General features: G+C 41.2%; 1 protein-coding gene across 1 annotated transcript; it reads left to right on the forward strand.

The window, feature by feature from the left end:
- The first annotated feature begins 291 nt into the window (after positions 1-291).
- Positions 292-25,190, forward strand: SEPTIN4 (septin 4). The gene is made up of 11 exons (XM_081314694.1): positions 292-565; positions 1,634-1,727; positions 2,512-2,598; positions 4,428-4,551; positions 8,329-8,463; positions 9,646-9,763; positions 10,933-11,034; positions 13,271-13,367; positions 15,002-15,164; positions 19,086-19,185; positions 20,673-25,190. Exons 1-11 carry the CDS (start codon positions 383-385, stop codon positions 20,727-20,729), a joined length of 1,260 nt encoding a protein of 419 aa, XP_081170820.1. The 5' UTR covers positions 292-382; the 3' UTR covers positions 20,730-25,190.
- The last annotated feature ends 800 nt before the right edge of the window (positions 25,191-25,990 follow it).

Here is a 25,990-nt window from a genome sequence, read left to right on the forward strand (position 1 = left end):
AAAAGTTCAATAGGCGTGTTAGAGTTGCACGTATGTGTAAATAAAAAGAAAGAATATAATACCTTGCTGCTTTTGAAGCAGTCACTGGAAAGGGAAGGATCCTGGACCACAGTATTAGAAATCAATACTACACCATGAACAAAGACCTGCAAATACCAGGATGGAAAGGTAGGTGAGGTCCATCTCTTCACACAAGTATTGTTTTCTGTTTGTGTTTTCTCCCACAATCTCTCCTGCCCAGATAAAGCACTTTCTGAAGGAAGACTCAGAAGAAGCTGAGCTGGTCCAGTTCCTTAAGGATTCCCCACCTGAAAAGACCTTCCACCGGGTGAAGCCAGAAGACATCCATCAGGAGAAAAGATCCAGTCCAGGTGGGACTGAAATGTTCCCTAGTGCTGCAGTCCAGGCCATTCCCAAAGATGCCTTCGAGGAGAAGGAGCAGAAGGCCTTCTACCGCCCTCATCCTCTAGATTTGAAACAGCAACACATGGCTGCTCCAGCACCGCCAAGCCCATCCCGTCCCAGAAGCCCCTGGGGCAGGCTTGACCCATATGAATCAGATGAGGTAAAGCATCTCTATGAGCATTTCTGCCAGAACCCTCCCTCTTCCACCTCCTTCAGAATCTCTCTTGTAGAACCGGACATAGGATTGTGATCATGGATCCTTGAATATACAGAAATACTCAGCCAGGGTTCCTCATCTCTATTGATGGGAGTATTTTGCTTATGATGAGGAGTAAGCTTCTTCTAGAAATAATGTTTTGGTGTGCTTCAGATGCTGTAGTAATTAGTATCCCCCAATGATGCTTTTCAAGCTGGACAGATTATCATTGGCATTCCCATGTTGGAGAAAGCACAGAAGTAAAACAAGGAAGTTGGTTCCGGCCCTATGGAACCAACTTCCCACGGAACTCAGGACTGCCCCCGACCTTCGCTCATTTTGCCGGGACTTGAAAACCTGGTTCTTCGAGCTGTTTGGCCCAGACTGAGGGGTTTTAATTAATTAATTTATTGGGTTTTAGTTTAACTTCAGGGACTGTAATTTAATCATAGTTTTAACTGATTTTAATTTTGTATGTTATGTATTTTAATTCTCCCTGTAAAGCGCCCTGAGTCCTACGGGAATAGGGTGGTATATAAATTTAAATAATAAATAAATAAATAAATAAATAAATAAATAAATAAATAAATAAATAAGGACTATTTTTATTGATCAGTTGATGACTCACTGACATGAACAGTGAGTGTATAAAGGCCCAGAGGCCCATTTCCTGAGTCTTGTATAGAGGATTTATGCCATTCATAAAAATGCTTTGATAAAGAATGTTTCTTGCCAGTGATACAGTTCTTGTATTCACCCAGTGTGTTTAATCAAATCAAGTTAAAGACCGAGTGGGTGAATTTGCACAGCATGTGAAGTTTAGTTACTTTTTAAAAGTTTATTTGTGGTATAGAAACTAAGCCTATTTAATTAATATTATTAGTACATTATATGAACTCAGAAATAGATTAATTCTGTAATCAAGTTAAATTTATTGTGTAAATAACTTTTAAAAACCTGTTTCAAACATGATTCTTGCAAAAGGCCTGGCAATTTGTAATACTGCTTCCCCCCCCCTCTTTTTCCTCTCAGGATGATAAAGAGTATGTGGGATTTGCAACACTTCCAAATCAGGTCCATCGGAAATCTGTGAAAAAAGGATTTGATTTCACACTAATGGTTGCAGGTATCAATGCTGAAGTTGCAAGGGCTGTTTCTAATTGTCGATCAGATGGTCGGCAGTTTGGCGGGTCGAATCCCGAGTGCCGCGTAACAGAGTGAGCGCCTGTTACTCGTCCCAGCTTCTGCCAACCTAGCAGTTCGAAAGCACGTAAAAATGCAAGTAGAAAAATAGGGACCACTACGGTGGGAAGGTAACAGCGTTCCGTGCGCCTTTGGTGTCCAGTCATGCTGGCCACATGACCACGGAGACGTCCTCGGACAAGCGCTGGCTCTTGGGCTTTGAAACGGAGATGAGCACCGGCCCCTACAGTTGGAAACGACTAGCACGCATGTGCAGGGGAACCTTTACCTTTACCTATATAATTGTTGCTGATTAAAAGCACATTATTCATGGCAGAAAACTATAATCAAAACTAAATTTCATTTGTCTTATGTTTAAGTAATGTGTGTATAAAAGTCTAAAAGAGGAAAATATATTCTGTTGATCTTAGAAATAATTCCACAGTATTTTTACTGGATTAGATTGTAAAGTTGGATTTCTTAGCATTCTTTGTGAACTGATGGACAGTCTTAAGCGGCAGATACCAAAGAGCTAGAAATAGGAAGATTGGCTTCAACTATACAAACTTGCTATGCAAATTGCTAACTGCTTGTTTTCTTTATTAAAAGAATTCCTCTTCATTTAAAGTATTCCTCACATTTGTCTCTTTTTTCTTCAGAGAAATTGTTTTCTTAAGAACTCATTTTCTTTATATGTAATATTAACTGCTCCTCCTCTTCCTCCTCAGGAGAGTCTGGGCTAGGGAAGTCCACTCTGGTGAACAGCCTTTTTCTTACAGATCTATACAAAGATCACAAACTCTTAAATGCAGAAGGTATTTTTTCTTTGTTTGTTCATATGTTCCTTCATGCTTCTTATATTCCAACTCTTAATACAGCAACAAAGATGATTAGGGGGCTGGAGGCTAAAACATATAGGGAACGGTTGCTGGAATTGGGTATGTGTAGTTTAACGAAGAGAAGGACGAGGAGGGACATGATAGCAGTGTTCCAATATCTCAGGGGCTGCCACAAAGAAGAGGGAGCCAAGCTATTCTCCAAAGCACCTGAAAGCAGGACAAGAAGCAACGGATGGAAACTAGTCAAGGAGAGAAGCAACCTAGAACTAAGGAGAAACTTCCTGACAGTTAGAACAATTAACCAGTGGAACAACCTGCCTCCAGAGGTGGTGAATGCTCCAACACTGGAGGTTTTTAAGAAGAGACTAGACAGCCATTTGCCTGAAATGGTATAAGGTTTCCTGCCTGAGCAGGGGGTTGGACTAGATGACCTCCAAGGTCCCTTCCAACTTTATTATTATTATTATTATTATTATTATTATTATTATTGTTGTTGTTGTTGTTGTTGTTGTTGTTGTTGTTATTATTATTATTATTATTATTATTATTATTATTATTATTATTATTATTATTATTATTGTTTCTCAGCTTTGGCAACTTTAAGAAGGATTGACTTCATCTCCCAGAATTCCCAGCCAGCATATGCTGGCTGGGGAATTCTGGGAGATGAAGATCACTCATCTTAAAAGTTTGAGAAATACTGTCTTAGCAGCTCACAAACAAAAAGCACAAGAATATGATACAAAATAGAAAAACAATACAATAACTGTAAAACAAATAGCAGACCATCAGCCAAACCAAATAATCATAAAGCCAAACTAAGTAGTGGTGATACTAAGCCTGAAAGATGAAAGATTCTCAAGCCTCAGCTCCCAGAAGTACTTTGGATCATTGCTCCTTAGCTCCACTTTCTTTCTATTGATTAGTTAGGCCTGCCACCACCTGTCTTCCAGGAGGTAATCTTTCCTTGGTGAGGCAGGCAGGGCTCCCACAGCCTGTGCGCCTTACCAGCAAAGAAAAAATAAATGGATAAAATGAAATGGTTCCTGTAATTGCTAGTCCTGACAGTATAGTGTGAAATGTGTGACTAAGGAAGTCACTTTCCTTCTCCTTTGAAAGACAGATCAATTTTACAAGTTTTACAGAAAGGTTAATTTTATTTTATTGTAACTGAAAAGGAAAATGGTAAAAGTCCCTTTTTTTAATTTTAAGCAGTCGTGCACAAAGCAGAGTTAAGTAGAGAGCTGTGAAATCACAGACATCTCCAAAGAATCTCCAGTAGGAAAACCATACAAAGCAGTCGATGAAATGGTATTGGTCTGTCGCCAATTCTGCAATATTCTGCAACAAATATTCTGCACTATTTCTAGTTCAAACCTATTACTCATTAGAGATAACTAGATCAATGCAACAAATGTCTCCTGCATGCGTTCTCTGGATTTTTCAGATTCTGTTAAATTCCAGCTTTTAATCAAAGATGCAGGAGCAGTGCTCTTTTACACAGCCAACATTTCTAAAAATCAGGAAGGAGATCTTGTTTATGGTGGAAAGGCATTCCTTTAGAGCAAGGGTCTTCAAACTTGGCCCTTTTATGACTTGTGGACTTCAACTCCCAGAATTCCTCAGCCAGGCAGGCTGGCTGAGGAATTCTGGGAGTTGAAGTCCACAAGTCATAAAAGGGCCTAGTTTGAAGACCCCTGCTTTAGAGACCTTATTCTTGCATAGTTGACATTTCCTTTGACTTGAAACTTTGCAAATACACCCTCTCCGATTCTGCTTTTTCTGTCTTGGGGGGGGGCGACTAGAACGGATTGTCCAGACTGTGGAGATTACCAAGCATGTGGTAGACATAGAAGAGAAAGGGGTGAAACTTCGCTTGACCATCGTGGACACACCAGGCTTTGGAGATGCTGTAAACAACACAGAATGGTATGTCTCCCCAGAAAGTGGAAAACAATTTGCCTGAGGAAAGCCTTATTGCAGAATCATGGCAAATTGTAGGGAGGGAATCCCATTAGGCATTTCTTGCAGGGATGAGCTAACTCTTGGATAGAGGCCAGGACTGTGGTAAAAATAATCTGCAAGAGACACAGGCCAGCTGGCTGTAGGACAGGTAAATCCTGCTGCAGGCACTAAGAAGAACTGAGTCTTGCCCAAGAGGTAGTCTTTTTTACATGCATTGTTCATCTGGGGCCCAGATATGAATTTTGAAAGTCTGATAATATCCATTAAAAAAATTAAAATATGAGTTAGAAAGGAATTTCTGTCTTACTGGTGTTACATCAGATCTTGAGGAAATTATATATGGTGGTTCCTTCTGGTGGTGTCCAAATACAATTGTATTCCAGATGCCATACAAGAAGGAAGGCATTTCTCTCTTCCTGTAGCTCTTCTGAAGTATAGTACTGCTTTTATTAACCTGGTTAATAATTAAAAAGAAACAAGGGATATTTATAAATTGAGTCACCAAGTTTACCTTGTGTGCTTAAGAATCCAGTACATGTCATTGTCTCAGATATCCAATAGTTCTGAGTCAAGATTGGCCTCAGCGCCCACATCAACCCTATTGCTGCCTTACATAAAGATAAAAAGCTAGAGTTGCCCAGAAAAACAAGGCTTTTCTAGGCCTTTTGTCTCTATTTGTTTTTTTCCTTTTCAACTCCATCACATGATAGCAAAATAATGCGTAGGATCATCCAATACAGATTAGAGCTCTCTGTGAAAAAGAGATGCCAGATGTTCAAGCTGGCTTTAGAAAAGGCTGAGGAACATGAGATCATCATTGCTGATGCAGGCTGGTTAATTGAGAAAGCCAAATACCAACAAGACGTTGTTATGTTCTTCATTAGTTATAGAAAGGTCTTTGTGTATATCACATCAAACTGTGAAATGTGCTTGGAAAAATAGGAATTCCAGAACAACTCATTGTCCTTATGAGTAACCTACAGGTAGTTCTCACTTACTGATTACCTCATACAGTGACTGTTCAAAGATATGACAGTATTAAAAATAATTTTGAAACTGATTTATGATTGTTGCAACGTTCATCAGTCATGTGATTGCTGATTGTGTGCTTTGCCACTGGCACACATTTTTGCTTGTGACAAGCAGAGTTAACACTGCAGTGCAGAAGGTAGAAGTACAATCTTAAGAGTAGGCCACCCATGATTTGGACTAGGCCACATATGATTTGGAAAGGGGGCTGGCAGAGTGTGGTCAGCAACTACCTTATGAAGGCCTAGGCCAGGTATTTCAGTAGCAGCAGAAATTGAGGGCAGCAAGGCTGGCAGAAATGGCAGGAGCATTGAGTGCAGGACAGTGGGGTGACAAGATGGCCGGGCAGGGGGAGAGCAGGGTTACAAGGCTGACAGAGGTAGCATAATGCAAGGTGGCCGAAAGGGCAGAGATGTGGAGGAAGATCAGGAAGGGGGGAGAGGAATTGAAGAGGAGGCACCTACAAAGGGGGGACCAGATCAGGAATGGCTTAGATCAGGGTAGATGCTTGGAATCTTTGGGATTCAGTTAATCATAGCAACTGGCATTGCCATCACTAAACAATGTGATCACATGACATCATATTTTATGACTGCATCACTTAGCAGTGGAAATTCCAGTATTTGAGGGGCTGTCACAAAGAAGAGGGCATCAAACTATTCTCCAAAGCACCAGAGGGCAAGACAAGAAACAATGGTTAGAAACTGACCAAAGAGAGAAGCAACCTGGAGTTAAGGAGAAAGTTCCTAACAGTGAGGACAAATAACCAGTGGAACTGCTTGCCTTTGGAAATTGTGGGGGCTCCATCACTGAAGATTTGTAAGAAAAGACTAGACAGTCTCTTGTCTGAAATGTTATAGGATCTCCTCGAGCAGGGAGCTGGAGTAGAAGACCTCCAAGGTCCCTTCCAGCTCTATTCTATTCTAAATTCTGGTTCCAATTGCTGCTGTAATTCAAGGACTACCTGTATTGACACTTTTTAACTTTGGTGTTGGAGAAGATTCTTGAGAATACTATGAACAGCCAAGAAATAAACAAATGGATCGCTGAACAAATCAACCAGAGCTCTTACTTAAGGCACAAATGACTTGGCTCAGTTATCCTATTCTGGGACATTATGCAAAGTCCTAGCCCTCTGGAGAAGGTTCTGATGCTGGAAAAGGAGGAAGGAAAGAGGACGACCAGCAGCAAGGTGGATGAACTCATTTGCAGTGAGTGACAACGAGTGCACTGTTGGAAGATCTGGAGGACCAAGTTAGGAACAGGTCTTTCTGGAGTATATGTGGTTGCTAAGAGTCAGTACCAACTTGATGGCACACAATCAGTTTAAATGTTTTTGAAAAGGTGGCTGAAATCCTGTCAGATTCCTGGGAGTGCAGCTGGCTTGGTCGCGCAACAGTGAGAAACTGGTGAAGTGGGTACAGTAGCGCCTGCACTTTCTCCGTTGCATGAGAAAAGCACATCTTCCTTCCCCTGTCCTGACCACTTTCTGCAGGGGGACGATTGAGAGCATCCTCTCATACAGCATCACAGTCTGGTTTGGAAGCATCCCTGCTTCAGACAGGAAGTCAGTGCAGAGAGTGGTGAGGATGGCCGAAAAGATCATTGGCAGTTTCCTCCCTCCCATCCAGGACATAGCACAGAAGTGTTGCTTGAACAGGGTCCGCAAGATTATCTGGGACACTACTCATCCTCTTCACAACCTGTTTTCCTTGTTACCTTCTGGGAGGAGGCTTCATGGTATCCGTAGCAGAACATCCAGATTCAACCATAGTTTCATTCCAGATAGCATTAACCTTGTGAACTCTCAGGCTGCCTCCTTCCATTATGTATTCAAGATGGACGGTATTTAATATTTATTTGTTATGTATATGTAGGGGTGTGGGTCTATACGTATGTTGTTTATAGTATGTTTTAGGTGTGTGTCATGTATGTATTTCACTTTGAGAGCAGGCAACTAAATTTAATTTTTGATGTGTGCCCACAGCAAATTGACAATAAAAATTATCTTATATAATTTCTTTCAAAATAACTGGAACATTTTTTTTTCATTCCTGAGGTCATTTGATACCATATCAGTGGATAATTTGATTCCTGGTAGATTGAGTGAGCTGCGTTGATATGTCAGAAAGACTGCTGCATCTCTAGAGCAGTTCTACTGCTTTCTAAGCTACAGCAATTGTGAACCAGCAGGAGACTTCTGAAGGGAAGGGACATATTTAAACTTATCTCCACAATGGCTTATCAGGCATGAACACATTAGAAGTCCTACTGAACTACTCTAAGCAGCCCCTCCTTCCCCCTACATGCTGGCATGAATGTGCTGCTTATGGATGATCTGTGGGCAAGTGTGTGACTCACTCAAGAACTTACATTGAGACTGGCAGAGGTGGGATTCAAATGAAAAAAAGAATGTAACCTACCATATTAGTTAATTGTGGATTGCCAGAAAATAGATCTGCATATAGATCCTTGGATGATTTGCAAAAAATTGTCAGGGATTTCCTAATTGTCAGTAATAATACCTGTCCCAGCTCTGTACTATATTTCTGGTATGAAAAACCGTTTAGGATAACCAGTTCTGCAATCCCAAATTCCTTGACTCAGCATTTTTAAAATTCTGTGTGATATTTACAGTTTTGATTGTGCAAACATGATGGCTGCCTTCCTTTCAACCCACCAATTCTAAACTATGTTCTCTTTCTTTCCCAGTTGGAAGCCTGTGGCTGATTACATAGATCAGCAGTTTGAGCAGTATTTCCGGGATGAAAGTGGCCTTAACCGGAAAAATATCCAAGACAACCGTGTCCATTGCTGCCTCTACTTCATTTCTCCTTTTGGTCACGGGTATGAACTAAACCAACCTACTCATGATCCTGGAACATGCTTTTTCTTTTCTTTTTTTTAAAAAAAAGTTGACTAAAGACTTGGTGACTGCCTTGCTTCCTAAAAAAACTCGTAGCAGTTTTTTTTTCTGGCCTAGCCCTTTTAACCTCATGGTCTCCAATATGCAATCCCTGGTTTTCCAGCCTGGAAGTTATATATGGTTAGACTGCTCCACAACCAGTAAAGGCTATGTGCAATTAATATCGTATCTATTCACATAGAAGCCAATTCACAGATAAGCCAATCCTTGATTCTTTTAACCAAAATACCATGAAAAACACACCACCTGTGGATAAGTTCGCCTTTATTTTTCATAATATTTTGGTTACAAATTTGAGGGTCTACATGTCTGCAGATGGGCTTATCTTTGGATAGATATATGGGAAATATGGGTACTTTTTAAAAGTACAGCATTATTGTATATACTTGAAGATAAGCCCATCCATGGATAAACAGAAACTGATTTTTAGATGGATTTTAGCACTTAAAATTCTCAGCTTATCCAGGACAAAATGGTATATTTGATTTTACATCATGAGATCATGATATGGCTTTCCTCACAGGATGCTGGTCATTGAGGGTTAAAAGAGAAGAATTCTCTGATAGGGTCTTTGCTCCATAGAGTTCAAATTCTTGAAGTCCTTTAGATTGATAAACCCAATTAGGATCTAGAATAAAGGGTTAAAGTAATTGGAAAAGACTCCCCGAAGTTGTTAGAAAACAGCAAAAGCCTTCAATATAAGTAACTCTAAAATGTGTGATCCAAATGGTATAATGCTTAAACAATTTGAATGGAAGGCCATACTTCTTTTAATGTTGCCTCCTCCTGGAAGTTGGAGTATCATTTGTTCTGCAGATGTTACTACATGAAATAAGGATGTCACATCTTTGCCAAAAACATAGATTTTTCAGTCAGGATGTGCTACATAACCCAGTTCTGCCTATCTCTTTAATGTTTCCTTATATAATTAATTGAAATACCGTAGTTATTTTTGTGGAGTATCATTGATTGCCGCCAAATAATTGGTACAGATTCTAGCATAAGTTAGACACCCCACTTTTTTGCTTATTGGCCAAAAAAGAAGCAACCTCTTCCCACAGTTCCCAGGTATTCTATAGTGAACTCTTGTCTGCTCTTGGCAGTTTGCGACCTCTGGATGTTGAATTCATGAAAGCTCTCCATCAGCGGGTGAACATTGTCCCTGTCTTAGCCAAGGCTGACACTCTCATGCCCTCCGAGGTGGAACGAATGAAGTGCAAGGTAAAAAAGGAGATTGGGGCAAATGTGGGGACACTCACTTCCATGAACAATGTACAAACACATCAGAATGCATTGAGATAGATAGAGTAGTAACCTAAGCAAGACTAATTGAAAAAGGAAAACAAAAAAGTAAAGGAAATGTGGAACAACCTGCCTCCAGAAGCTATGGGTGCTCCAACACTGGAAGTTTTTAAGAAGAGACTGGACAGCCATTGTCTGAAATGGTATAGGGTTTCCTGCCTGAGCAAGAGGTTAGACTAGATGACCTCCAAGGTCCCTTCCAACATCATCATCATCATCATCATCATCATCATCTTCATCATCATCATTATTATTAATTCCAACATTTTGAAATTGTTTCTTAAGTATAAAGATATTAAGTACAGGTAGTCCTCATTTTATGACCACAAAAGAGACCAAGGAAATTCATTGCTAAGCAGTGCGGTTGTCAAGTGACCCATCATGTGACCTCAACTGGCAGTCTTCCTTTCTGGCTTCCCCATTGACTTTCCTTGTCAGAAGCTGGCTGGGAAGATTTCATGATTGTAGGATACTGTGACAGTCATACATGCACAATGGTTGCCAAGCGCCTGAATCATGATCATGACTGTGGGGACACTGGTTGTGTGAGTGCCATCATAACTTTAAATGGGTGATTGTAACTCCAGAGCTACCTGTATATATTTACACAAATATATAAATATAAATTCAGATTTTAAATGCTGAGTTAAATGTAGGCCATAAAGAATCATAACATCAAGTGCTTCAATTTGAGATTCTTCTGTTACACCCCCTCTTCCTCACATTGACTTTGTCGTGTGTTCCAGCTCAATCCTCCCTCCCTCTCCCAATTCCCCATTCCCCAAAATCCAGTGACATTGTGAAATCTGTATTCTTTTTCAAATTAACATACAGATGACTTTCAGTCTCTCCCTCCAAGTGACCACATGTATTTTATGAGAAACTCAGGATAAAGAATTGGGGGTATGGTACTGATTAAATGCTGAGTTCTTCATTCCACTGTTTGATTTCTGGAACGCCCTGATTGGCTCATGAAGAATTCTGGGAGTGGCAGTGGGTGCCCACATTCATGCATTTGGTCTATAGAATATAAGGAATCAAACCTATGATTGAACTTCATCGGCTGCTGGCATGTTCCTCTGTTCTAGATTCGTGACGAAATTGATCGTTTTGGGATCCGGATCTACCAGTTTCCTGATTGTGATTCAGATGAAGATGAGGAATTCAAACTGCAGGATGAAGCACTCAAAGTGAGGGATTACCAAGAGTGGACATTGGGATCCATTGATTCTGCTAGATGTACCTGATTGTGTTAGAACAAATTCAGAAGAAAGCCTAGTTTTCCCCACTCATATTCCACATATCCTGATGCTTTGACTGTAAAGGAGCTTTTCCTAATATTTGAAAACAGTATGTTTCATATTTGCTTGCCTTTTTAAAATTAAGGCATGTGTTCCAAGCCAGGCATGTATCTCTAATTCTAGTTAAGACATATTAAAGAGAGGCAGCTAGGCTTGGATTAAACTCTTAGCCTAAGGGCACTATCTAACAAAATGAAATTCAATGGTGAAAAAAGTAAGGTTCTACATTTAGGCAAGAAAAACCAAATGAACAGGTATAGTATAGGTCAGGGGTAGGCAACCTCTTTTATTACTCGTGGACTTCAACTCCCAGAATTCCTAAGCCAGCCATGCTGAGGGGAAAAGGAGAGGTTTCCAAGGTGAGCCATAGTGGCTCAGGAATTCTGGGAGTTGAAGTCCATGAGTAATAAAAGAGCCAAGGTTGCCTACCCCTGGTATAGGTGGTATCTTGCTCAATAGTAGTAACTGTGAGAGGGATCTTCCAGTCCTAGTTGACAATCACTTAAATATGAACCAGCAGTGTGCTGCAGTTGCCAAAAAAGCCAACACAGTGCTAGGCTGCATTAACAGAGAGATAGAATCAAGATCACGTGAAGTGTTAATACCACTTTACAATGCCTTGGTAAGGCCATACTTGGAATACTGCATCCAGTTTTGGTCACCACAATGTAAAAATGATTTTGAGACTCTAGAAAGAGTACAGAGAAGAGCAACAAAGATGATTAAGAGACTGGAGGCTAAAACATATAAGGAATGGTTGCTGATATTGGGTATGTCTAGTTTAATGAAGAGAAGGGTGAGGGTTGACATCGGTTGACTATCGGGTAGGAGATAATAGGAGTATAGCCAGCCGCACCAACAGGCTGAAAAACACCTTTTATCCGTGGGCTGTTAGGCTTTTGAAAGAGAAATAACTTTTGTGAATTTTATGCAGAATTGACTTGGGAGGCTGGTGTGTGGTGTAGTTGGTTCACATGGTGTAGTAAGATGGAGGGTTTGTTGTCACTGTGTGTTGGGGGGTGGGAGCACAAAGGGAGGCTCAGCTAATCTCAATGTATACATAGTTGTACTTTGACAATAAAGATTCATTCGATAGCAGTGTTCCAATATCTCAAGGGTTGCCACAAAGAAGAGGGAGTCAAGCTATTCTCCAAAGCACCTGAAGGCAAGACAAGAAACAATGAATGGAAACTAGTCAAGGAGAGAAGCAACCTGGAACTAAGGAGAAACTTCCTGACAGAACAATTAATCAGTGTAACAACCTGCTTCTAGAAGCTGTGAATGTCCCAACACTGAAAGTTTTTAAGAAGAGACTGGACAGCCATTTGTCTGAAATGGTATAGGGCAGGGGTAGGCAGCCTTGGTTCTTTTATGAGCCAAGGTTGCCTATCCCTGGTATAGGGTTTCCTGCCTGAGCAGCGGGCTGGACTAGATGACCTCGAAAGTCTTGTCCAACTATTATTATTATTATTATTTAAAAATCAGCCTTCTCTCATCCCAGATAGTGATGCTCATGATTTAATGTAGCTTTCCCCAGCCTGGTGTCCTCCAGATGTGTTTGGACTGCAGAATATCAGCCAGGATGCATCTAGAGACAGAGAGCAGGCTGGGTGACAAGCTCGTTTAAAACTGCTACAGTCCTTACAAATAGGTCCACAGTTTGGAAACCATGAGCCATTTTTTTAAATCACTTTTTTCTATTATATTGTTGTAGGCCACCCAGAGTAGTGAGATGGGCAGCAATAATAAATTTAACAAATAAAATTTAACAAATATTAAATTGTACTTTTTTTTGATGCCTGGCCTGAATCACTTAAAAAAGAAGAATCCCTTAATTTAAACAAATAAATGAAAGAGAATTGGTGGGTTGCAAAGCACTCATGCATCATATGTATTTACTGCACAACAGGGATCAGCTCTTTTCCAAGCCACCTCCTTTTTTTTGAAGCCCTCAGACTCTGCTCCCTCTTATGCTGACAAATTTGGTGGTGCAGTTGATGACGAGGCAGTTTCCTTGTATCTTTTTGAGGAATGCTGTCTCTCGTCACTAAATATATGTGAAGTAGTGAAGATTGGGGAAGGTCCCTGCCATCCTGTCTGACTCCTAATTGTCACTGTTCTGCAGGACAGCATCCCCTTCGCTGTGATTGGCAGTAACACCATTGTGGAGACGAAAGGCAAGCGGATCCGGGGGAGGCTGTACCCTTGGGGAATTGTTGAAGGTAACCTATAGCTCCATGTGGCAGTGTGGCTCAATAAACTGGGGACTACAGCTAATGGGCTGACATTGGTTCAATACAGAATTCGGCAAAAATGTTCCATGCTCCCCTAGTTTGAATTGACATCCAATTACTGATGCTCTTGTGGGATGGAAATACAAAATATTGACTTTGGCAGCATAATGTCTTAGCTTTGGCAGTAGAAATCAATAAAAGCTTCCTGTCCCCAAGCATTAAATTAGTCATTTTGTGGGAAGCGTGGCTTGAGCATGGTATTTTTGCACCACGTGCCCCCATATCTTGTTGGAAAAATCAGGAGGTGGGGATAAGGGAGAATATTGACAAGATGCCACCTCTTGGTAATCCCAGTTTTTTATTACAGGGGCATTCCCATAGATTGTCAAAAGAGTCAGGATGGTGGGCACAACTACCCAATCAAAGCCAGATGCCTTTTTAAAAATGCATTTCATGCACTTGACAACACAGTGGGGCTTCAGTTGTGTAGTTGTGCCCTTCTTGGCCCTTCTTATCACTGCTGCAGATGTCCTCAGTGTAGATGTGGGAGGCAAAGAACAAGATGGCGTCTCTCCTATCGCATCCAAAACCCAAATGGACTGGTTGTTGAATTGTTCTTCTGTGTTACAAATAAGATTGCCTCCTTTACAGACAAAGCAGGCTGTGCAGCAAACATCCTTTCCTTCCTGCTGTGCCCTGGCACCTGCTGTCTGAGGTGGCTGCTTCAGTCTGTTCCAGGGTAGAGCCAAACCTGGTCCCATCCCATCCTTTTATCCCTGTTGGTCTTGAAACATCCAGTTTTAAAGCTTGGATTTGAAGTACACTGAATTTCAAGATTTGTTGTATGCCTGAAAAATAAATTGGTGTCAAACATAGCTTGAGAGAGCCAATAGGTAGGTGAGTAGGGAATGAGAGGGAGAGAGATTGAGAAAATATATAATCTTTCTTGATATTAATACTATAGATGAGACCACTCAAAAAAGCTAAACTGCCTAAAATGCTGATGAATCAAGGTGCTGAATCTAACAACTGCTTTAAAATGTTCTCCAGTTTATTACAGAGGAGGGCCTGTCCACAAACCCTACTGGCAGCATAGAGAGAGGACCTTTGGCAAATCAGCTTTAGGAAAACTAAAACAATAATTGCAATGTTTGTTATAAGGAGGTACTTTTTTGTATTTTTGTAATAAGGAAAAAGGGGAGAGGTGGCATTAACAAATCCCAGCAAAATCACTTGAAGCTGATCATTGCGTATACACATATGAAAATATTTCCTCCAAATGTGTGGCTGGGAGTTGCGTACTCTTCAGGCTCACTTTGTAAGTCTTATCTTGAACTGGCCTGGTCTCTCTGGAGTGCAGACTCCTGGGAACGTAAGAGGAACCAAAAGGCTACAAGCAAAATAGGAAACAAAAAGCTTTCTTTCGTGTTTTGCCTGCCTGCCTGCCTGGACATTCAGCCATTCCCCAGACAGGCTCCATTTCACTTTAGTTGCTAAAAGCCATCGATAGGCTTTTCATCTTCCATGGATTTGTTTCCAGTTTTGAGATTGTTGAGCTAGAGACCGTCACTGCACTACGCGGTCTCAAATTACACTCACTCAACTCTGCATTCTTTTGTCAGTGGAGAACCCTATGCACTGTGACTTTATCAAGCTACGCACCATGCTGGTAAGGACCCATATGCAGGATCTGAAGGATGTGACTCGGGAGACTCACTATGAAAACTACCGGGCTCAGTGCATTCAGAGCATGACTCGCATGGTGGTGAAAGAGCGGAATCGCAAGTAAGTTAGGGGGTGCTGTGAAGAAGGAGGTGGAACTGGGGAGGAGGGAAGCTGTGCAAATGGCTGGGAAGAATGAAGGAGATACGAAAGGTGGGACCCCACTTTCAGTAACCTTGTCGTAACCTCCTCTCCAACAGGTATGAGGAGGAAAGACAGGCAAAGCGGCCTTAAAAATTCTCAGGTGGAAAGAATCTGATGGAGGCAGTTCATCAAGGAAAATTAATGCTGGCTTAAATTCACAGATTTTCTTTTAATGATGATTTGGGCAGATATTTATTATAACAACAGATGGATAGCGCTCTATTGCAAGCAGAATAAATTGTGTACATTGAAATCCATTTTCCTGGTTTGTGCAATTTTGTGCTAGGACAGGTATCTGTAGAAAAGTGATGCAGTATAAATATGAATGCAAGCAATATCTTATGTTTTCCGTTTTAAACTCAGAAAGTGGCTGATGGGTTGCATGACCAAGGTGGCATCAGATAGAAAACTCACCAAAGTGAATGCAGAGAAATTTTATTCCTTTTTTTCAGTGAATTGTCCTATTAGCAGAAACACATGTACATAAGTCTGGTTGCTTAACTTTTCCCATTTTCCCCCAAATCTGTTAACTTTCAGAAATGTGGTTCTCATTTTTCCCAGTTTCCCAGTTGACACAATCATTGGATATGGTGGGTGTAAAAAATGGGAGGTGTTCTACAGTATGGCTAGGAAAACCAAAATCTTAAGATAAAGTACAATACCTTGTAGCCTCTTGATTTTCTTGTAAGCCTTCTTCAGCTCACCATCTTGGTGATCTATCAAGGAAAGTCTTCGATAAACCTTTCCTGAGACTCTGTTTCTCTTAACTTATCTTTTCTGTTGTTCAGTTTCCCCCAGATCTTGCATGTTTTCTCATACTTTCTTGAAATCTGCCCTGCTAACTCATTGACTCTGTTCTTCTACAAAGCTTGACTGTTAGGTCTTATTGTGTCTCTTACTCCTTTTGCCACTATACCTCTCTGTCCAGCTGTGGCCAGCTAGAAAAGATATTTCATTTTACTGATAAAAGCTTGTTTTAGTTTGAGCCGCCAGAATGTTTCCCAATGTGCCAGGTGCAGAATTAAGAAATAAGCGTGGGGCATTGTTTTACCTTACAAAATAATTGAGCAATAATAATCCCTGGATATTCTGCTGTATTCATTGGAGGAGAGGTGGGTTAGTCCAATGTTTTCAACCTTGGTAACTTTTAAGATGAAATACTGGTTTAGTCTCTATTGGCAAAACTTCAGAAGAAAATCTGTTAGTCCCTTTTCTGGCTAATATGTGTTATTAGAAGGTATAAGCTTTTGTGACTTTTCATCTAATTTCATCAGATGCAAAGAGTGGCTTGGAAGATGGAGGATTTAAATTGGGATTAAAGTTGAGGAAGGAGGGTAAGACAGGTTGATTGTGCAGATTATATGTGAGACAGATTACAAGTACCTTTAAATCCTACATTTTATGAAATGTGCTAATCTGCTTGGGGGGTCCTTGAGTAGTACTAAGTATCTTGGAGCTTAACCAGTTGAATGCACTAACCTGATGATCCTCTGTAACTCTTCCATTGCTGCAGTTTGCAATCTGCATGCTAGAAGGGACTTAGTAAGAAAGCAAAGGGCAATAAGCTTGGGTGGGAAGGAATACAGGTAGAAAAAGAAGAAAAAAGAAATCTTAGTAAGGATATTGCTAAGCTTGTAAGCCGCCCTGAGTCTTCGGAGAAGGGCGGGATATAAATGGAATTAAAATAAATAAAATAAATAAATATTGAGGAGGTAGCATATTCAAGAAATTATTATGTATTGCTACTGTTTTGCATTGGTTTGTGTGAAACTGCAGGGTAGGCCATTCTATGTGTGGTAAGTACTGGCAGTGGTTAGACTTATCAAACTATTTGGGGGCAGCTCTGTGTATTATATATGAAGGATGAAATCTATACATCCATGTCTGTTAGATATGAATTATTATTTCAGCAGCTCTGACTGAAAGTTACCGTTTTCTGAAGAAAGCAAATTAGACAATATGTGACTGAGGGAGAAACAGTGTATAATAGAGCAGTGTTTCTCAACCCCAGCAACTCGTATGGACTTCAACTTCCAAAATTCTCTGGGAGCCTTGGCTGAGGAACTCTGACAGTTGAAGCACACACATATTAAAATTGCTGAGATTGAGAAACACTGGTACAGAGAACTTTGAAGAAACTGTCCTCCTTTTTATTGTATCCTGGATCCTTATTCAGCATTTTGCCCATATTTACCACGATTTTTGTCCTCTATAAATGGAGAGTAGCCTATATTTATATTGCATATTTGAGGAATTCATTATGTGCCACCAAGTTGTTTTCAACTCCTAGTTACCACATAAATGTTCACCACTAGGCAGTCTTTTTTTTTGCACATTTCAACTCTCTAACAATAACCCTCTGAAACACATACTTTCACATCCCCTTTTCCTCTCTACCTGAGAGAGAGGATTATTTTCTAGGCAACCCCTAGGCAACCAAGAATCTGTGGTTTCAGAGGCTTTGCTTCCATCTCTCTGGCTTTTCAGTTGTGGTTCCACCACTGGCAGATTTGGTCCATGATGCCTGAACTAGGGCACAGATCAACCATCTAAGCCAGGGATGTCAAACTTTCAACGTCACGTGACGTGTTGTGACGTATCGCGCCTTTTTTTCCATTGCCGGCAATGCAGTTTTGCCATGACGCTTCTGGCCCATGGGGCAGCAGTTTGACACCCCTGTTTTAAGCCAAGGGAAAATCTGGAAAGGGAGGGGTGAGTCTTGGAGGAAAGCTTCTTCCCTGCCCTGCCTTCCCATGGTCAATTTAAGCTGGGGGTATCCAGTCCCCTCTTCTGCTTGCCATTCTGTTTAGAGGGAAAAGAGATGTCCCCCTCTTTGAGATTCTGCTGCAGCAACTGTTTCTTGGGGTGAACAACTGAACCCCCCTTTCCAGTTCTGCTGTTGGACTGCAGTAAGCTTGTAATTGCTGAGGACTTGTATAGCCAGGCTGGAATTAATGCCTGACACTTTCCTCCAGAGCTGCATCTATCTGGCTTTCATGTATTTCCTATAAAAGTTCTATAAAATTTTGATGGGTGCTTGGAAGTCAGAACACCGTCTGTATGCATGTAAGATGCTTAACCTTATTGCTGGATTTACGCAATCTACTAACCTTTACCAGAGTTACTAGTAAGCACTGTTACTGGTAAAAAAAACCCTGTGTGAACACAAACACCAGGCTTTTATTTGACCTGGTTAAGTATATCATATGAAGATGAAGATTTGGGGCAAAGATTGTTAATTGGGAAAGGCTTAAACTTCAGATTTGAATCCACATTCTTGGTTCAGTATGATCATTAGGTTTTTTTCCAATTTGCAGTCTGTAATCTACTTTCCATAATGATCTCCTGATTTGTGAAATGACAACAGGGAAGATGAGTTAGGAAGCATCTTGATTCATGACTTGCCAACCCAAGTCCTTCCCCCCCCCACCAAAAAAGTCAACTAGACTTTCTTTGTTTTTGCTTGAAGATGTTTCATTTCTCATCCAAGAAGCTTTTTCAGTTCTGTCTTCCACTTCCTCTTTTGATAATTGGTTCCACCATCAACCATTCTTGCCATCAGGAAGTTTTCCTCAAAATGAATGTGAAACAATTGTCTTTGCAAGATAACCTCGAAACATCTGGGGGAAGCCAGACTGGAATTAAATCATGGAATAAATAACAAAAGGAGTTTGAGGGAAACCAAATACAGCACTTTGATGGGAGGCAAATGGGATATTTTGTGGGCTTGCACACCCAAGCATTTTTTGTCACCTGTTCTCTGAGAATGCTTTAATGTATTTCCTCCACTTTTACTTCTTCCCTGGTTTTGTTTTTTGAAAAAAAAAACACCACAAACAGCAAGTTAACGCGAGAAAGTGGGACTGATTTCCCCATCCCAACTACACCCACGGTGCCAGATTCAGAGACAGAAAAACTGATCCGAGAGAAGGATGAGGAGGTAAATAATGGGGTACTGTTTTGGGGGAGATTGCTGGTGCTTGAAAGTTGTATTGTATAACATCAGGGTTTTGCCCAGTACAAGCCAGATTCACACATCAAGATGACCAGTTTCTTTAACAGCAGGCTCACATAATGTGTCTATGGAGATTCTCAGTCATCCAGGTCATGATTGTCCCAAAGGTGCTTTTTCAAGAGGCACCTGGACTTTCTTGTTTTTCTTTGAAGATGTTTCCCTTCTCATCCAAGAAGCTTCTTCGGCTCTGACTGGATGGTGGGGAATGGAAGGATTTATATTCCTAGCAGACAGCTGGTCATTTGCATTCTTCTAGTGAGTCGTTGAGACCACTTGGAGGTTTGTTTGTGTCCTCAAGGTCACCTGAGTAGTACATCTGCACATTGGTATATCATACCCATTCACACGTTTCTTCTGCTTCCTCAATACATTCAGGTGTTATGTATGCAGGCACCTGCATAGCAACAGCCACCAGGGGGAGTTGGTCTGAACGGTTTCGGCAGGAAACCCAGTTTCGGCGGGAAACCTAGGGCCAACCCCATTGGCTGTCCGTTTACCTGGCCGGGTACTTAAGGAGGCCAGGTAACCCTCACTCCCCAGTTCACTACCCCCTCCAATAAAGAGCTGAACTCACACTCTGGCTGGTGGTGGTTCTGACCACTTGCATAATAATTACATTAAAAAAGCTAGTTTACCTTGTTTAATGTAGGTGCTGGGTAATTTTGCAAATTGAAGTCCACCCAACTTAAAGTTGCTGAGACTGAAGAACCCTGCTCTAAGAAATATCTGGTATCCCATGAGTCTTTTTATCAGGAGAGTATGAGCAAGCCCTTGTGACATCATTGGTCCTTTTCTAGGGGTTAAGATTATGACTATCATTATCAATTACATTTATATGCTTCCGACTTTCAGGAACTCTGTGTAGTTAATCAATTGAGGGTTGGACTGGAAGACTTCCAAGGTCCCTTCCAACTCTGCTATTCTTTTGTCCTTCTGATTTAATCAGTGTTTTGAGTTTGCATAACACATTATTCTGTAACTGAATGATATGGGTTCTTATTATATGCTAAGCCAGGGTGGGGGTGGAGACTAACCGTAGTCATTGGATATGAATCTGTGGTAGCAACTGTCAACTTGGACCTCAGCTCCCAGAATTCTGAGAGCAGAATTGGCACCTCTTAAAGTTGCTTGAGAAAGATGGATTTATGGCAAAGAGGACACAGCCCATTGCTTAACTCTCAGCAGTGAAACCTTCTAAGCTGCATTTGACCTTTAGAAGACATGTTTAAGTATCTCTCTTTTAGACAGGACTTTATAAATCAGAATATTGGTTTATGTTGTAAAGTATATGTTTTGGTACTTTCAATTTTGTATTTTTAGGGGGAAGTATTTATTTTGTAAGGTGCTTTGGGCTTTCAGTTTGCACAGAAAAATTAAGCAGATAAATTCTTGGCTTATTTTTCCCCTTTCAGTTACGAAGACTGCAGGAAAGATTGCAGAAAATCCAACAGCAGATGGAAAATTCATAGTAATCATAAATTGCCCCACCCCAGCACATATTTTTTGTCCCTGCTGGCTGGCATCCTTCCAAAGCAGAAAATGTTTACATCCCTCTGAATTTCATCCCATCTCCAGTACTTGGTCCTTGACAAACATATATTGCTGCAATGATCGCCTTAAAACCAAAGTTCTACAATTACTTACTCATCTAAGAAATGAGAAACTGAGAAAGGCTTCAAGATGCTACTGCAATCTAACACATGGGAATTGTTCCTTTTTCCATCCAGTCTGGCTACTGATCATCATTGTAGTGATGTTTCTGTAGAGACCAGAGATGAACTATTCTGCAGTCACAGCACTGAAAGGAAACTTAACTCTCATCTGACAGCAGACTATGATAATTTGTACCAACAACTGTGCTTGACAAGATTCTGTCCAGATTCCTTTCTAACCCAGTCATAAAAAAGATGCAAGTGTGAAAAAGCAGGCATACACAAACACTAGTAAGATATTCTCTCCAAGTCCGTCTTAAAATTATTGGCAAAAGTATATGTACACAAGAGATGAAATGACAAAATGCTGATCTGTAAGATGGTAAAATGGAGAGCTTTCAGACTCACATCAGATGTTGGGAATGCTTTAAAAAAATTCTTCTGGAAAATCTGAAGGGCATCAGCAGTAGCCAGCAATTAAATTTCCTAATTATAAGTCCCCTTGAAATGAATGGGAACTGCCAGAATCTTGCACTGAGGAAATTTTGACTGGATTAAATACAAGAGCACTCCCTTTGCAAAAAAACTCTGTTTTGTTCTTTTTTATATTTATCTCCTCATAAGTGAGAGTCAAAACATGGAGTTAATATAGTTTTTGCAAGCTAATATTATTAATTTTATTTAAGTTCTTCAAGCTATTTATCAAATTAAGATAAAAAGAAATTTACTGTCCTGTGCACAGCCATGCATACCCAGCTGCTGGTGGATGTGGAAAGCAACCACGCTTCTTGCAAGGAATATTCAGTTTCATTAGAAATTGTTCCTTCCCATGTGTCTTAAAGTGACTGTGTCTCTTTTGTGAATATGTATCAGCTCATACTCTCAATCAAGAATACCTAAATTAGGACTATTCAGCAAGTGGCTCTTTTAATGTGTGGCTTATTCCAAATGGAAATTTTCCTAAAAGTCTGGGGGGAAAAATGCCTGGCGTTCTCCCCTCTCTGGAGGGTCAAGTCCTTAAAATCTGCATGCTGCTGCTTTTGTGGGAGCCAATCTTCTGAATCTGCTAAAATTCCCATCTCTGCTGATCATGCACGCTGCAGTTACGCTTTGAAAGAAGATCCCAGAGAACAAAGCTACACATCTTTCTCAAACCAGCTGATTGGTTGCTCACAGAAAAGGTTAGTGAAGTTCAAAAGAAGAGAAACAGCCAACCCATTCACTCTTCTAGGTCTCCCCTCACTTCAAGGCTGTTCAGAAGGACCAACAGAAACCCAAGATTATGGCAGCAAGGCATTTTCCTCTTTTAAGGGATGGTGCCCTTGTTGGAAAGTGCCCTGAGAAAACCACGGTGATCTCACTGGAGATATGGGTGCAACCCCATGAAAGCCACCTGCTCTTCCAGTTTGAAGCTGAAGTATGGTTGGCTTCTCATTAAACAGGCCTTTTCTCCCTGTAGGCTCCACAATGGAAGAGAAGCAAAGGATTGGCAGAGGATGGAGTTCAAAGTGCATGTGGGTAGCACAGGACATGAACCTTTTGGAGCAAAAAGATGATGCTTCTGAATAAAGCTAACAGTCTTTCATTTGTAGCCCAGTGCAGCATGTCAGCATGCTGGATCAGACCGAGGCTCTCATGTTAGTAGCAATGGTGATTAGTGGTATATTTCCTCTAGCCATGGAGACTCTATAGGAGTCAACTCTTGATAGATACCTGTTACTACTCACCCTTCTGTCTCATTCTCTTTTCTGACCAGCTGCCTGTCATAATAGCTGTCACAATGTCAATGAATCCAGATCCAAGCAGACTTGTAAGCTGGGCCAAGAAAAGCAGAATGTGGGTTATTTTCTCTAGAAGTTTCAGAACCCACTGGGTATCATAGAACCATCTCTGTAGCAACTATTATAATATCACCTGCAGAAACCTCTGAATAAAGAAAGGCCCCAAAATTGCAGGTGTGGAAATAAGAAATCCTTACACTTTAGCCAGTCCTTTCCATCTAGCTCTAAATGAAATAGGATTGCCAACTGACCAGAGTGGGGGGAAAAGCCTAGCCTTAGCCTAGCATAACCTGGCCTGCTTCTGTGCTTTAAAGATACCTTGATATATATAAACATGTTTTTCATTGCATGGAAGAAACACTACTTGCTAGTATCGGTAGAGCAAACTGCTATTACAGAGGCTGACCCCATATTCTCGGCTTCAATATTTATAGAGGTGCTTCCAAATAAGGCTTTTCTTGTGCAATTAACCTGGTTTGTTCATGCAATATTACTGGGGGGCTGAGAATGTCATTTTCACTAGTAAACACCCTGTATTCTTCCATTTTTCCCCTTTAATGTGAAGAAAAAATCTGAACGGGGAAGCTTTTGATTGGTACTGTTAAACAGTCCTCTATCTGAAACTGTAATTGTTTTCTTCCTATCGTAATATTGTGATGCTGTCATTTGATATGCTTATTCTTAATTACTGATTTACTTTTTATTATTAATTTATCCTCTAGGACACATAGGGGGCATTTGCACTTCTAAATTGTTTACACAGATGAAGGCAAATACCTACTCTAAAATACCACTATTTATAACCTTATTTAAGCATCATTTAGTTATTTCCTATAGAGCAGGGGTGTCAAACTCGCAATGTCACGTGACATGTCGCGACATATCGTGACTTTTTTTCCATTGCCGGCAATGGGGTGAGCGCAGTTTTGGCATGACGCATTGGGCCCATGGGCCGGCCGTTTGACACCGCTGCTATAGAGCAGGGCTTTTCAACCTTTTCACCCATTGTACCACTTTTAGGATATGGCAACATCCGAGTACCACCAGTCGCCTAGCAAGGTGTCAAAAACTTATAACCAAAAAAAAAAGGAAAAAAGTGATGAAGTACAGGTATTCCTCGACTTACAATAGTTCGCTTAGTGACTGTTCGAATTTACAATAGCACTGAAAAAAGTGCCCCCCCCAAGCCACAGCCGAGCAAAACACCTGTCTGCCCGCCCAGAGACGCTCTTCCTCCTGTCCGAGGTTTTCATTGTTATGAGCATTTCGGTTGAGGATTGGCAGCGGGGGTGGGGGGTGGGTGTTTGGTTTTTAGTCCCCCCCTCTGCTGGGTGGTTGCAGCAGGTTTTGGTCCCTTCACATGACCCTGGGACACTGTGACCGTCATAAATATGAATCAGTTGCCAAGCATCTGAATGTAAATCACAAGACCCTGGGGATGCTGCAACATTCCAGCTGATCGGCGCTTCTTCTGGGCTCAGCAGAAGCACCGGGATCAGCGCTGAGCTCCAGCTGGAGACTGGCGCTGAGCATGGTGCTTCCGCTGAGCCCTGACAGCCCTGCAGCTCCAGTTGTCTCTCGCTCAGGCTTGTGTGGTGCTGCCACCGGTTCAGCTTATTCCCCTCCCCCACTACCACTTTTCTAGGATGGTCGTGTACCACCTGCCAGGTGCCAATGTACCACAGGTGGTACCCGTACCACTGGTTGAAAATCCCTGCTATAGAGGCATAGTGAAAGCTGAAGTAGCAGTCCACAAAGATTCCCATTAGCACATTCAGACAAGTGATTCCCCCCTTTGCTTCAGTCCAACTTCCTTGTTGCATACAAGGAGGGCTGTTCTTGTGCCATAACTGAATGTGCAAAAAACTAAAAGAAGTAGCCCCAAATTATCTTTTATTTTTTTTAAAAAAAAGTTTCTAACCTTCATGAGATGAAGATAGGCACTGTGGTTAGATGCTAAGCATAAAACGTGGCTATTAAACGTAGTGCTGGGATTCTGGAATGCATACAGTGGTATGGGAGAAGGTTTTAATACATTAATATATTCCGGAGGGTGTTTGCAACTACCGTATATGTTGAAAATCCTGCCACCTTTTAAGTGGATTGCATCACAACATGTGTAAAAAAAGGGACAGGGCTTTGAACACACAATTGTGGAGTTCATTTTTTAACTCTTTTCCCTCTTCTCTCCCATCCTGTGGATGCTTCTGAATGCATAGTATTGTGTGCTCTTAACAATGCTTCCAAAACATTGTGTTCCTTTATTCTCACTGCCTTAATTGCTGGGTTAGTCCCAGGAGTAATAAAAGATGAGTATGTGTGAGAGAGTTGTAGGATGTTTAGGAACCCCCAAACAGTATTTCTGCTTTTATTCATTCATTTTTCAAATCTTGATATTTTCCTAAAAAAAGAGAGAAAAATTCTGTCTGTTGTCTGGGGCTGGGAAATATTTATTGAAAGTAGTTTATTTTTTAATCCCACCAATAAAAGTAGCTAATTTCAATGAGCCTGAGATGAGTTTTTAAAAAAATATTGAGCCAACACAATGGTTTTTCCCAAGTGTGATGTATGAAAGTCTTCTTTGATTTAATGGTGGGTCCCCCCTTCCCTCCCTCTCCCTCTCCCTCTCCCTCTCCCTCTCCCTCCCCCCCCTCTCTCTCTCTCTCTCTCACACACACACACACACACACACACACACACTACTGCTGGTGATAATATGTCATAGTGCATTGCATCAAAACAGTGAGATCTCCCATTCATGAAAGAGACCCACATCTCTACAGAATGTATGTTGTGGGTTGGAAAATACTTTTCCTACAGTGGGGAAATGAAAGAATAGAATTGGCCCTCTACAGCAGAGGTCCCCAACCTTTTGGGCACCAGGGACCGGTTCTGTGGAGAGAGATTTTTCTGCGGACTGGAAGGTGCATGATATTGTGTGCTGCCTGCATCCTATGGATGGGGCTTTGCTCGTTTGTGCGGACCAGTTTCTGGCATGCCACGGTGTGGTACCGGTCCACAGACTGGGGTTTAGGGGACCCTGCTCTACAGTATTTGGTAGAGAAGATGCTTTTGGAACAGTCACCAGCCAAGTCAATGAAACAGCATGTTCACCAACAAGGGTTTATGTTGCCAGGGAAATTCATTGCTCAAGTCAGTGCACAGAAAGACATTCCAATACAAAGATGCTTATTCCTAGACTTAAGGCAATCCCATTTGTACAGAAAGATCTAAGCCAACTCTGAGTGAAAACTCCACCTCATCAGTGGTGCCATTACAGACTTATGTTGCATCTCT

The sequence above is a fragment of the Vipera berus genome (genome assembly GCF_964194415.1).
Source record: "Vipera berus genome assembly, chromosome: 1".
In the NCBI taxonomy this organism is placed as follows: Eukaryota; Metazoa; Chordata; class Lepidosauria; order Squamata; family Viperidae; genus Vipera; species Vipera berus.